This window comes from Dermacentor andersoni, chromosome 2, assembly GCF_023375885.2.
Source record: "Dermacentor andersoni chromosome 2, qqDerAnde1_hic_scaffold, whole genome shotgun sequence".
Classification (NCBI taxonomy): Eukaryota; Metazoa; Arthropoda; class Arachnida; order Ixodida; family Ixodidae; genus Dermacentor; species Dermacentor andersoni.
Window position 1 is genome coordinate 64,469,356 of NC_092815.1, and position 14,187 is coordinate 64,483,542.

General features: G+C 46.8%; 1 protein-coding gene across 1 annotated transcript in view; it reads right to left on the bottom strand.

Annotated features, from left to right (window-relative positions):
- Positions 1–14,187, bottom strand: part of LOC126542204 (beta-glucuronidase) — a 31,157-nt gene that overhangs the window by 16,629 nt on the left and 341 nt on the right. Inside the window, exons 2-4 of the mRNA XM_050189160.3 lie at positions 3,788–4,042; positions 2,208–2,323; positions 979–1,124 (exon numbers count right to left, since the gene is read on the bottom strand). Coding sequence (XP_050045117.2) covers positions 979–1,124; positions 2,208–2,323; positions 3,788–4,042 — 517 coding nt within the window. The remainder of the gene's footprint in view (positions 1–978; positions 1,125–2,207; positions 2,324–3,787; positions 4,043–14,187) is intronic.

Genomic DNA, 14,187 nt, shown 5'->3' on the forward strand with positions numbered 1-14,187 from the left:
GGAGTGGGGGGGGGGGGGGGGGGGGTGTTCTACTCCAGCGGTTGTAAAGGGGCTTTAGGCGGCTGCTGCTTAGGGCGCGCCCACGCGGACCTCCTCTTCAAAGCGATCTGCGATGTAGACAAAGTACGCGGAGTGCCGGTAGCTTCATATGCGCTGTGCTTTCGACGTTTAGTTCGTGTTGCAGCGAGAGACAGCACCAAGGCCAATTCGATCGCTGCTGCTGCCGCGTTTACTCACTCCAGTGTGTTGACAGTGAGTTTCCGTGGTCATCGAGCGAGATGTGCTCACGTTTACCTGTGCACACGTGACACCGTGCTTGTTAATTTAGTTAGTAAGGGAATGTTTGCAAAATGGTACGGCCGATTAAACTAATATGCTTACTTCTTATAGCTGTCTACTAATTTGATATCGCAATCGATGATTCGCCTTTCAGGCGAAACTTAGACTTTTTCTTTCTTTCTTTCACCCGCCGTGGTTGATCAGTGGCTATGGTGTTAGGCTGCTGAGCACGAGGTCGCGGGATCGAATCACGGCCACGGCGGCCGCATTTCGATGGGGGCGAAATGCGAAAACACCCGTGTACTTAGATTTGGGTGCACGTTAAAGAACCCCAGGTGGTCGAAATTTCAGGAGTCCTCCACTACGGCGCGCCTCATAGTCAGAAAGTGGTTGTGGCACGTAAAACCCCATAATTTTTTTTTTCTTTCCTTGCTTTTAGTTCACCTCTAAATTCCTCATATATGGGCAGCGTGCGTACCTGCAACATTGGCGCGCCCTTTCTTCGTCAAAAGCATACGGAAGACGCACAAATTTAACACTCTTTTGTCGCCGCGAGTGACAGCGAGAGAGCTTAGCATCAGCAGACAAGGAGAACACTGTCTGCCATGCACCACCTGCATAGTAAGAAGCGACACCTCTTACTATGATCTAGACATTAACAACGGCAACTGCACAACGCGTATGCAGGCATTCACTCACCGAGTTCATTCGTGGCCTTCTTGGTCACGAAGTGGACGTCATCTATGAAGTTACTCGGAGTGGTGTACAAAGCGACGCTCCTGTGGATGCCCGCGTAGTTGAAGAAGTCAAAAGGCACATCCAAGCGATAGTAGCCTTCGGGATACCTGGTAGTATATTGGCGATGTCGGTAGTAATTTCAGAGGCAACGCCAAGTGCAGTGCACCGATACAGGTGCCAAATTCACAAAGCTGTCAGCACATAAAGGGCATTCGTGATCTCTTGACACACACACACACACACACACACACACGCACGCACGCACGCACGCACGCACGCACGCACGCACACACATATACACACACGCACGCACGCACGCACCAGCTGCCCAGCCTATGGCAGATAGCACAATTCTAACCCTTGATGAGGCGCCATTACTTCTACGAGAAATCAAAATGCTCAATTGAATCATTAACGTAATTACTACAAATAACTTTTTAATTTTTTACGCCGCATATTTCAATCAACACGTTATAGCCGCTGAGTTTGCACGGCGTATCCATATGGAACGAATTCCCTGGACAGCACCAGTTCCGAGATATTAATTTTCAAAGTGTCCATGTCAATGTCAAAGCATCGGTGTTCTAGTTGCTTTTGTCTGCAATTCTTTCTTCAATTTTCTGCCTATAAAAATCACATACTTTTTAAAAAACGTGGGAAATACGAAGATTTCATGCATGCATGCGGCGCTCCTGCCAGTGCTAAAGTTAGTCAGGAACGTTGGCACTTTGCACATTCAACGTATACGGTGCTTCGATAGTCCCGCGTCGCGGCTATCGAGACGCCCTAATACGACGCATTCACAGGCGACCTCGTGTAACGTATATCCAAAACACGTACGCTTCCTCTGCAGCGAGGGCGTCAGCGGCTCCGAACGGCCGGTCAACCTATAGCGTGAGTGCGATGCGCTAAATGTATACAGTGTACTCTACGATACACTGTACTAGAAGGACGAGGCGACTCGCTGTAGTTGCGCATTTACGTGAACGCATGCTCTTGTTGCTCTTGTCTGGCCTGCTGTCGTAATGAACCGGTCGACGCGCGGGAAGGTTTTATGTGCGAAAAGTCTTCGTGATTTAGGCGCCACCTTATTTCGCATATAGTTATTTCACATATAGTAGTTGTTATATCTGTACAAGTACGAGTGCATGCTCAAGCGAAATCTTACAATAAACAAAGGTAAACCTTACCTGTTGGTGTTATTCGGTCGAAACAGTGTGCCCTGTGGAATGGTTGCCGCGGTGAGCGTGTTGTTCACCGCCACGGTCAGCAGGTTTTTACGTCCGTAGTGGAGGACTCCCGTCACCTGAGGAAATTTGTCATCGCAGTAAATAGTGACGAGAGATATTTAGCAGATGCAGTATTCCTCCTCCTCATATAGTGCTGCTCCTCACAGCTCTCATGCAGGGGCGAGCTCGTGTGGCAGTCATTAGCATAACAATAACGGCCAAACCACACTGTCTGCATGTATGCGCGTCTGTTTATGGAAAGGACAATTAGCCTCGACTCGAGACACGCACCGTCATCCACCACTTGGGCCTATCTCCACGGCCGACACTCACGAAACCGGGCAAGCCGTCCCCCGGCGAGCAAGTGCAAGTCTGCCGTACGTAAGGGGTGTCCCAGCTAACGCTATAACTGGGGCACACGGTATATTATGCATTATCCACGAGACAGGCGCACAGACCGGCTTTGGACAGAGCATGAGCTATCTTTTTCTCCGCATTCGCAGTCTCTGATTGGTGGGAGCGCAACCTGCAGCGCAGGGGCATATATCCTCACATTCACCAAATATTCGCTATGCACCGGGCATGTCTTTCAATTAAAAAGCAGAAGAAAGAAAAGAAAACGGACATATAGGGGTTTTCCGCGGGTCGTGTGCGAGCTTCTCGTGGTCAGAGGCGCATACGGTTCGGGCTTAGTTCACTAACTTCTGCCCTTCGTTGCTCGTCAACCGTTTCTCTCTGAGCTTTAGTTGACACCGCGGAACACGCTTGCTTAGGGTTCCCTATATAGCGCACATGCAAAATTTTTGCGCACGTTATATGGTGATGGACTCTTGTTCGCTTTCCGTACTGACCGATAAAGTTATGAAGGGTAGCATTTTGCTGCCGAGTAAATTTTGCACTCCAGCAGACGCTTTCTTGTATAAGTGCTGTGTATGCAGGCCGAATGTCCATGCGAAGGTGCGAAAATGCATTTTTACCTGGAATACGATTCCGTTTCAAGCGAAGGTGCGAATATATAAAAAAATTATATACGGGAAGGCTGTCCAGATAATAAAGAAGGAATAAATGCTGTCGCATTTAAGAGAGAGCTCTGTTTCGGGGCATCATACGCTTACAGCCGTGCTCGCTGATAATCGTCATTCGTAATGAGCTGCGCAAGATGTGTGCTGCGTATGGTGTTATTCACCATCCCGAACTTTAGAGATCCATAAACTCCAAACGCTAAACAGTGCATCATTACCCAAGCTTCTGAAACTCAACTATAGTATATATACTGGTATTGCCTGTAGGCCGCACTATCGTGTCTCGGCAGAGACGAAGGGGATTGATTAAGGCTTTGAACTATATAACGGGGAAGGTGATACGCCCTAAGAGAAAGCATCATTTTGAGCAACACAAGTTGCGAGAATAACGGATTGTTCCACATTCGACTCCATTTTAGAGAGTTGTGGCGGAAACAGACAACTTCCATCGAAACAGTCACTTCCAGAGAAGTGGCGGTGCAACGAGCTCTCTAATAGCGTGTACGCATTAAGGTTCACCTCTGCTGAGAAGGGCAGATGACCGCCCACGTGCGTCACCACAGGCGCCCCGTTCAGGTAGACGCGGGCCTCGTAGTGGACGCTGCCAAAGCGCAGAAACACGCGAAGTCCTCCGGGACCCCGCCGCGGCTCCCAGCGAGCGGGAGCGAAGAACTCCACGTCGTACCACACCCAGCCGACGAAGTCGCGCAGCGCCTTGCTCTGCGTCACGTCGTTGAAGCTGGACGGGACGGGCATCGGGATCACGGGCCCCGACTGCGACGAGCGAGAGAGCGCCGCTGATATACGTCTGTGCGCTGGGACGACCAAGAAGGAGGGAACACACATACCTAAGGCGCGACGTGTCACATGACGCGAGGCTTCGTGGAGTACGGGCAGACTATAGCTTACGTAAAGGGCATGCCGCCAAGGAAAACTGTGTGCTGGGGAAAGTTTGTTCAGGGCTCGGATATCGTGACGCTTAGGAAAGATCGAACGGAGGAGGTGATCCGGTACACCCCGCTTTTAATGAAGGTAGAATAAATAAATAAATAAATAAATAAATAAATAAATAAATAACGCTCCAAAAGATCTTCATATACTCAAGGAGGTTTGAAACCTCCTTGCATATATATACCGAAGAGGGTGCCTCAAGGGCCAAGTATAGCAAAAGAGGCGTATATACAGAGAGAAAGCCGAGCGTTGGATCAATTATTTATTTATTTATTTATTTATTTATTTATTTATTTATTTATTTATTTATTTATTTATTTATTTATTTTTTTATTCATTTATTTATTTATTTGTACATATGGTTATAGCGGCCAAACCGGCGTTAGTGCTGTTCACAATTTGAGAAACTGTTCATTCGTATAATAGTCGTTTGCCGCTGCCCACTTGTCTCCGCACGTGTTATTCGTACGGCGAGCTTTGTGAACACGGGCTCAGAGCTACGGAGGTGGTCTAGAAGAATGCGCGCAGACGGCGCTTACACCTCGGCTAATGCCACGATCGACAACGTACGAAGTTGGTCCGCATTCTTCAATCTGCCATGAGGCGCCTTTCCCACATGCAGAGGAAATCAGGTGCTTCCTAAATATCGGGCTTTGAAAGCTCCAAAGTTGATTACGGTGCAGGCATTGCGCGTTCTCACGTGACAGCCGCCTCGGCAATAGTGGTACAACCAACCTTTCGATAAGAAAAAGGACATTACCACGCGTGAAGTTGCATATGCGGAGAGCTGCTGTATAGCAATATACAGGGTGTTTCAGCAAACACTTTCAAAGATCTTTAAAAGTTGCTCGTGGCAGATATCACAACTATAGTTGATGAGCTGGTCTACTCGAAGCGGCGGACAATACTTGCACAAAAAAATTGAGATGCAAAATTGAATAATTAATAAAAATATCACTAATTAAGTTTTAACTAATTACATTGTGGCCCATATTGCAATTTACAAATTCTAGCCGTGGAGTTCGCAAGGCGGATCCACTTGGAACGAATTTTCAATATGTCCCCAGTTTCGAGATATAAATTCCCAAACTTTGCGGAGAAATGCATTGGCGTTCCAGTTAATTTGTTAACAAAACGTCGTTTAATTAAATGACGTTTTGTTAACAAATTAACTGTTAACAAATTAACTGAATTAATATTCATGCACTGAAGCACACAAGTAACTGGAACGCCAATTCATGTCGCCGCAAAGTTCGGGAATTTATATCTCGAAACTGGTGTCGTCCTTAGAATTCGTTCCAAGTGGATCCGCCTTGCGAAGTCCACTGCTAGAATTTGTAAATTGCAATATGGGTCATAAGATAATTAGCTAAAATGTTAATTCGTTAATTAGTCGGTTTTGCATTTCAATTTTTTGTACAAGTAGTGTCCGCCGTTTCGAGTAGACCGGCTCATAAACTAGAATTGAGCTATTTGCCACAGGCAACCTTTAAACATTTTTGAAAGTGTTCGCTGAAACACTGTATATTCGCGCCCATTCTACTTCATTTTTCTCGCTAGATTAAGAGGTAGCTTTATCGTACCTTGTGCGCGAGCGTAAGTGCTATGTTATTCGTTGCTCACAAGCCCGCCGTGCTCATGCGCCCCTTGCTTTCGTCGAGTTATCAATTTCCCGCCCCGCGAGCTCAACAGGCGCCCGCGATAAGGCAGCTTGGTCGTTCGCCGCGTCTGTAAACGGGTTCCTTGTACCAGATCGCATACATTAGTATCGAACCATATAGAGAAAGAAATTCTCGTACCTTGCAATAGATGCGCGAAATCGGTGCTTTGGTTGATTGATTCACGGGATTTAATCAGTTTAAGAAGAAGCTTTAGCTCGGGCCCAACACCGATGCCGCCTACTCAGATGCATGTAACACGCAGAAACAATTTTCTGCGATAACCCCTTGCCCGATTTTAACTAAATTTCTTGCATTTTTTTGAGAAAAAGTTAAATTCTAGTGACTGTTGGACGCCGAATTTTGATTTATGGCTTAAAATTTTTTAAATAATTTCCAAAATTTAGCGTGCTTGAAAAAGATAGGAAGCCGAAGTATACAAATTTGTAGCGCAGCACCACAAACAGATGCCGCAGTTCTGTAAACTGTATTCGTTATAGCATCCAAAGCGGGTAAATTTGATGCATCAATTTGCATCTTACCTGAATTCATTGCATTGTTCACAGGGGTTTGGCAAAAGTCCTACTCACGTTACAGGGTTATATTGGAGAGCCATGTATAATGCATAAATGAGTACAATACTTTCACTCCCCTTCCCTCTTCCCCAGTGCAGAGTAGCAGACTAGAGCGCACTAGCTCAGGTCTAACTCTCTGTCTTTCCTATCAATAAATTCTATTCATTCATAGTCCGCTTTAGATGTACCATTCATAGCGAGGGTCTCGAATCTGGCAGCCTTGATGTCATTAGGTAGCATACGAGGGTTTATTAGGCACGCGCCTGCTCAACTAAGGTCACGTGTTACGTGACGCCATCGGGCAGAGGATGATCCACATCCGCCCACCGTGACTCTGAGTGGCGCTGGCTAACACTCCTAGGGCCAGATCTACTAAAGACATAAATGCCCAATTAAGTGGACGAATTGATAGCCGTCGCCGTAGGACAATTGGTAGTGCAACGCACGCGTAATGCGCAGGTTGTGGGTTCGGCCTCCACCGGCGATACGTTATCTTCCTTTCCTTTATTTTTCTACCTTCTAATTTCAACCAGAGCTAATTTTCCCGATGCTTTCCTTGACTTCATTGTCTGTTGGCTTTAGCTGATTATTATGAACAATACACACCTTTTTTTTTTCTTTTTTTCTGGGGGTCGAGTCTGTTCAATAAACCGTTCACTTCCAATTTCCTCACCTGACACGTTGTATGTACTCTGACATACAAAGGTTTGTATAAGTATCAGACTAACATGGAGCACTAAAGATCACACAATGGCTACGCGTATTCGCATCTTTCAGCATGCTGCTGCTATTACGGTTCCGATTCGCTCCTTGGTGTTATTGTGCCCTACAGATACGATGGCAATTATCGGTGGAAATAGGGGAGACTTACTAAATAAAAGAAGAAAAGGTTTCACACTGCGTACGTCGACCCTGTTTTCCTTTGGGTTCGATTATTGTAAAGCTGAATTGTTCGGGGACTGGCACAAGTGGTACGTGTTATCCTGAAACCCTGATTACTGGCCCTTGAACCGGCTTCCTCACTAACACTTTGTTAGGCTGCCAGTTTTGCTTGTTTTCATATTAAAGTAGTGCCTTAATCCCTTACCCTCCCCCTTTTTTTTGTCACGTTGCTCTCTCACTCGCTGAATGATTGAATACACCAAGCCTTCAATGTATAAAGTTTATTTCCGTAAAGAACGGGTAAACTTATTTATCATTACACGAGTAATATGGATGCACACACAAAAAGCCTGCGTCGCATTGTCACGCGCTGTGTCTCGTGTATATATACGGGGCGATAATTTTGAAGATTTATGGAACGTTTAAAAATTGCCTGTGGCAGGTAGCCTAGTTTTTGTCTTAGAGCTGGATTATACGAAGAGGCGGTCACTAGTATAGCACGAGAAATCGAAACACATATTCAAATAATTAATAAAAATTCACTAGTTAACTTGCTAATTAATTAATGTACGGCTCATATTGCAATCTACGAATTGTAGCCGGTGAGCTTGCGAGACGTATCCTCTTGAAATTAATTTCCAAGGTCACACCAGTTTCGAGATATTTAGAATAGGGGCCCCAATATTTTGGGGCCCCAAAGAGCTTTGCGGGTGTTAGCGTTGGGGCACGCAGGAGTGAAGAGTTTTAGAGTAGGGCTTTGCGTTTGCAGATAGCGTCTTGCGCTGACAGCGCCACTACGGCGTCTAAGAAAAACGATTAAAAATAATTAAATAAAATATACCATCTTATGATATGAATAGTAATATTGACTTGCGTGTATTCGCGTTTAATTACAATTTAGAGGTTATTCTTCAAGCAGCAAACAATTAGTTGTGCTTAGTTTGGAGCAACAAAACCAACTTTACGTGCCTTCACCAGCCAAGCTTAGCCGTGCTAGGCCTACGAGCCATAAAATCCACACTCGAATTCGGAATCAGCGGCGTCTAATGAATCAATCTTCATAACACACGCTAGTTGAGAGAAAGCGATAACTGCAGTCACTTCTCCTAGCTTGCGAACTTCACGCATTACCGCGAATCGAACCCAGTTTGGTGCTAGGTTAGAGCCGTCGCTTCGATGGGTGCCGCCATGTTTGTTGACGCAAAGCTTTTGGGAACGCTATTTGAGCTCCCGCTAAATCGGTGAAATAGCGTTCCCAACGCAAAACCCAAACGCAGTTTGCGTCTCGCGCATGCGCAGTGGCTTCGACGCTATTTCTTTGGGGCCCCAAAACGTTTGGGGCCCCTATTCTAAAACTCTCTATTATTTCCCAAAGTGTGGGACGGAATACGTGGGCGTTCCGGTTACTGCTGTGCTTCAATGCACAGAGGAGGGTTTTGTTTAAAATATTTCGAGGACATCTAAGCACTCATTAGTTCTGAATGCGAAAGCATTAATGTCCAATTGAATGCTGCTGAGCCATCCTTCCAGTGTTGCGCTGCTAGTAACGTACCATAGCGGTAAGTGTTCCGAGCCAGCAAGCAGCAGCAGCTTTCGGCGCCAACGCCGAATGCCACCGACGCCCTGCGCGACAGACAGACCGAGGAAGCAGCAGCGGCCACCAAGGCCGGTAGGCCAACACCCTCTGTGGATTACGTTCGTGCCAGGATATGCCTAATAAGTGCTGCGTGCCCAATTCCTGCAGCAATTACAAATCGGGGCCGAAAAATCATGCGTTCATGTTTCCGCAAGATCAATGACAGAATATTGGGCGCCAATGCTAAGGCAAAGAAGTGAAGAGCTGGAATTCTGCGGAATAAAAGGCAGCTGTTTATTTGTAAATAGTTGCACGAATGTTTTGTATCTCCATTGCTAAACTCATTTGAGGTGTTGTACATATGTGGACTGCGGCACTGTATGTAAAATGTCTCGAAAGCGAAATTATTCATTTAGAGCCTAATCTAGACTGGAATAAATACATGTGTCCTGAATGTGAAGAAGGGCGCACCAGTGAACTTGTCATGAGATATGTGTTATGGTGCAGTGCTAACATTTTGTTGAATAACTGTTGTGGTCGCATCAACGGCAAACTCTTTGACGCCGACGATAAATCAAGGTAAAGAAGCTACTCTGAAGAAGAGGGCAGCACTGTGACTTTTCAATAAATGATGACAGGGATGCTTCCTGTCATCATTCATTGAAAAGTCACAGTGCTGCCCTCTTCTTCAGAGTAGCTTCTTTACCTCGATTTATCGTCGGCGTCAAAGAGTTTGCCGTTCATGCGACCACAAAAGTTGTTCAACAAAATTTTATCCCTGTCATCATTTACCCGAAATTCGTTCTCAATCCTAAGGATGAACCATTTCGTTTTTTATGGACGGGCTTTTTAATAATGCAGCGCGTAAATAGTTTTGCATAAATAAAATAATCTTGGAACAGCCGTAGCACAACTCCAAACTACAGCTGGGCAATTACAGAACCTTCTCAGGAGGGTCTCCAACCGACGGCACGGAGTTAAGGAGAAAGATGCCTGCAGACTAATGCCAAAAGAACCCCCCCCCCCCCCCCCCCCGAGAGAACTCTTTAGGCGAGCTCCTTCACACGAAGAGTGGGAGATGAAAACGAAAACTTCCAACCCGCAAGGCCAGATACGGTTGGCGGAATGGGCTGATAGCGTCGCGGCGAAGCAGACGCCACGCTAGCCCACACCGTTGGGGAAGAAAACTCCACTCAACCTTGACAATAAAAGTTTTCTACCCGCCGTGGTTGCTCAGTGGCTATGGTGTTGGGCTGCTGAGCACGAGGTCGCGGGATCGAATCCCGGCCACGGCGGCCGCATTTCGATGAAGGCGAAATGCGAAAACACTCGTGTGCTTAGATTTAGGTGCACGTTAAAGAACCCCAGGTGGTCGAAATTTCCGGAGTCCTCCACTACGGCGTGCCTCATAATCAGAAAGTAGTTTTGGCACGTAAAGCCCCATAATTTAATTTAATGAAAGTTCTCTCTCTCTCTGGAACACCCTCTGTTCTCTGCGGGCCATCTACTCAACTATGCCTAAAGAAACAATAACTGCGCTCTGGTTAACGTTGCCCATAAGGGCGATCCCTTCATTCAACCCGTATCCCCAAGCACGCCACCGGCCTCTTCTCCGTGACGTCACTCGCCGAGCGCTCAGGCCTTCTCTTGTCTAGGTGGTGTTGGGTAGGCGCGCGCAGCAGCCCAGCGAGGGTGAGAGAGATACGGAACGCGCGCCGGCTTCCGAGAGACGGCGGCACCCGCGCCACGTGACTGCCACGCCCATGACGACCCGCCTCGCCCCGCTGCCTCGGATAGCCGTATCTGCTCCGTCGATGCCCGCTGGTGACGTGACGTCACGGCGATGCCCTCTCCGCTCACGCAACACCTGGCGCGCAAGCGCAACAGCAGCTGTTCCGATTCGCCCCCCTCTGCTCCATTAAGGCGCACTCGTGACGTGGCGTCGCAGCGAATGGGAATGGATGGAATGGAATGGGAACTCTTTCCTATCAAAAAGTAAGTGAAACAACAGTGCGTTTTTACGACGAGTTTGATGGCGCAAATTTCCAAACTGGCGTCATTATGGAAATTCATTCCAAGTGGATACACCTTGCAAACTCACTGGTTACAATTCGGGAATTGCAATATATGCCGTAAAGTTATAAATTAATGAAGTCGAGAGTATGACGTAATCCTGTCTGTTCGGAAGGATGAATACTTAAAAGGAGGAGGTCCGGACACCAACCAAAATGGTTTAAATATATATTTACGTTACTGCTTCCCCACGGGAACAAGGCTGCCGTGAGGGAGCCGAAACGTGAATATATATTTTAAACCATCTTAGTTGGTGTCCGAACCTCTTCCTTTTAAGTAGTAATAAATTGAGAAGTTAATTAGATTTTTTGTTAATTTGTTGCATATGTGTTTCGAGTGGTCCTGCTAGTAATGTCCGCCTCTTCAAGTAATCCAGCCCAAGGGCAAGAATCATGCTACCTGCCACAAGCGATATTTAAATGTTCCGTAAAAATTCAAAATGTTCATCCTGTACACACTCTTCCATTTCTGTTTGCATGCTTAGGCAGGGCAGAACTTCAGCTTTAGCGCGGTGACCGGTTTTGAGAAAACTTATGTAGCCGTGTGTACGTTTACACGTTTCCGAAGATCGCGGATCCGCGCAGTCATTTTTCATGCCATCAGTGACGCTCATTTGCCAGACACATATACGATACTGGCCGAGATGTCTGCAGGCGATATTGAACGAAGCGATTCCTGGTATTTTTGAACTCTTCGTCTGTTTTAGGCCCTATCTGCTGGCGATAGCTGACGCGCGGCGCTTGACCGGTCGACCGAGGGCAATTTGGGCTGTGTAGCGATACGAAGCCTCACGTTCCCACTAATCGCCAGTCGTTGAACACCTCCCGACGGAGCTGTATATACCGAGGGTAGACCTCCGTTTGTCGAAAAGCCTTTTGGTCCGGACCCCCACCGAGGTGAATGTCAAACTTTCGTTTACTTTTTATTATTTTTTTTCTTTAGATGTAATTTGTGTTTTCACAGTTCGGGGGCGGTTTCGTCTATTGGTGGGTCAAATATAATGAGTTTCTGCCTCCACATGGCTACGAGGCATTTAGTTCTGGTAATTCCCACATGCAAATAGCGATCTCTGCGAAATGGGCACACCTTCTCTTGCGAACTCTTTCCTTCTTCATTTCTTATTTTCTGTTTAAACATGAAAAGCTTAAGGGGCCTGCAGAGCAAACCGACAGCGCAAGAATAGTTGCGCGCACGATCACGACTGCTTTCGCCCAAGCTCGAAAGCAGTTGCGGAAAAAAAAAAAAATGGGCCTCGAAATATCTTATTAATCTTAACAGGAACAACCTGTTGTATTGTTACGGAAAGATAGCGGTTACGGATAGCTGTTATGTTACGGATAGCGGTTGTGGTTAATAAATGACGGAAATGTATCAGACGTAGGCAAATATTCACCCTGGCTATTTTTCTCCCCGACATTGAAAAAAAGAACAAAACAAAAGGTCCAGTACAGATATGTATGTCAATCCTCGCGCTATACAGGCTGTTTCACGTAACTTGAACCAAGGATTAAAAAAAAAAGTGGTTAACCGCAACTGAATGAAACCAACGACATGATTTGCTGTCATGTGGCGTTCCTTAGGCTACTATTTATATTAAAGCGAAGTTTTCTTTGCTTCTTCCGTCGACTTTCCCACTGCTGATGCTGTCTGGCACATGGCGTCGGGGGGTTAGAGCGTCAAATATGTCAAGCGGACAAACTATGCAGGGCGTGCCGAAGCAGAGCCGCATTACTGAAAGCGCACTGCAGAGTCCACGCGACACTACGGAAGCGGTCGACCGTCAAATGAATACTTCTGTGTCCGCTGCGGTAGGTTTGCGCCTATATTGCATTGCTCGAGGTCGTGGATTTGACCGAGACAGCCGCATTTCGACAGGGGCGAAAGGAAAAACGCTCACGCACTTTGATTTAGGGATACGTTAAAGAACACCACGGTGCCAAAATTAATCCTTAGTGCGCCACTACGGCCTGCTTCATAATCCGATTATGGTTTTGGCACGTACAGCCCCATAATCGAGTTCAAGTTTAAAGGGGCCCTGAACCACCCCTCGGGCTTTATGAAATAACATAGTCCACGGGTAGCAAACGCTGTTGTGAACATCTCAACCAAGTTCTGCTGTCGTACGCGGTCCGTGGAGCTCGCAAGCGGAGCGCGAAGTCACATTTTTCTCAAACGCTCTCGTTTCAAAAACCCCATGCTCCTCACTCTTTTCTGTGTGCTCCATTTCGTCATAAAGCACACTCCAATACGCGGCTGCTATTGGTCGCTGCGCTCGGCTACAACGCGGCCGCCGCGACGTGCCGCCACGAGTCCAGTGGCAAAGCGCACTGCGGCTCTCTGGGGACAGCCGCTTTTGGCTTACGTTTAGCGCGGCATAGGCACCAAATCGGAAATTTGAACTGCGCGCCACGGTGACGTCTCCGCCGTAACCTTCGCAATGCAAGACATTGGAGGAGGAAGGGGAGCACAGCTGAGGCCGTGTTTGATTGCCGATAACTCCGCTTCTGCTGAACGCATTGAAGTACTTTTTGCGGCAAAGTGGTTCTGAAATAGCCTATCTTCACTGCAAATGTCTTTCTCCACTTGGATAAAAAGTGGTTCAGGGCCCCTTTAATACGTCTGCCACAATGCGTGCTCAACCCTCTCGGAGGTTATGAAATATGGCGCACAACGCCGCCTCTGTGTGCGCTGACAAACAGCAGTGGTGCACGTAAGGTAACGTTTACCATCAACTAACCACTCTCGTGTTACAGTAAACGTTGAAGAAATTAAGCTTTAGCCGTCAACAACACCGCTAATTATCGTCAATCAAAGCATCCAGCACGGAAAGCTTCGCTTACATTGATTCCCACAGTGCGTGGGATCTGCATAACTTTTTACGGTTATTTAGTTAACCAATATCAATTGCGCATTTTTTAAAACATTCGCTTTAGGGCCAAGTACGTTTTTTTACGTTGTAGAAGGCATTCGAAAACGACCGATCCAATTTTGTGTGGCAACGTACATTCTGCGTGGCGATCTTTTCCGGCGTTTTAATGCGTTGACATTAGAAGTATATGCCGACTGTGTCGAGGGAGTTATTCTGAACAACACTGGAATGTGATGAACGCGGTTTAAGTTATGGATCCGGGACCCTCAAAGAAGTGCGACGTAACGCTAATGCATTTATTTCGCATTTACCGCGAAATCGTCACTGAACGTTTC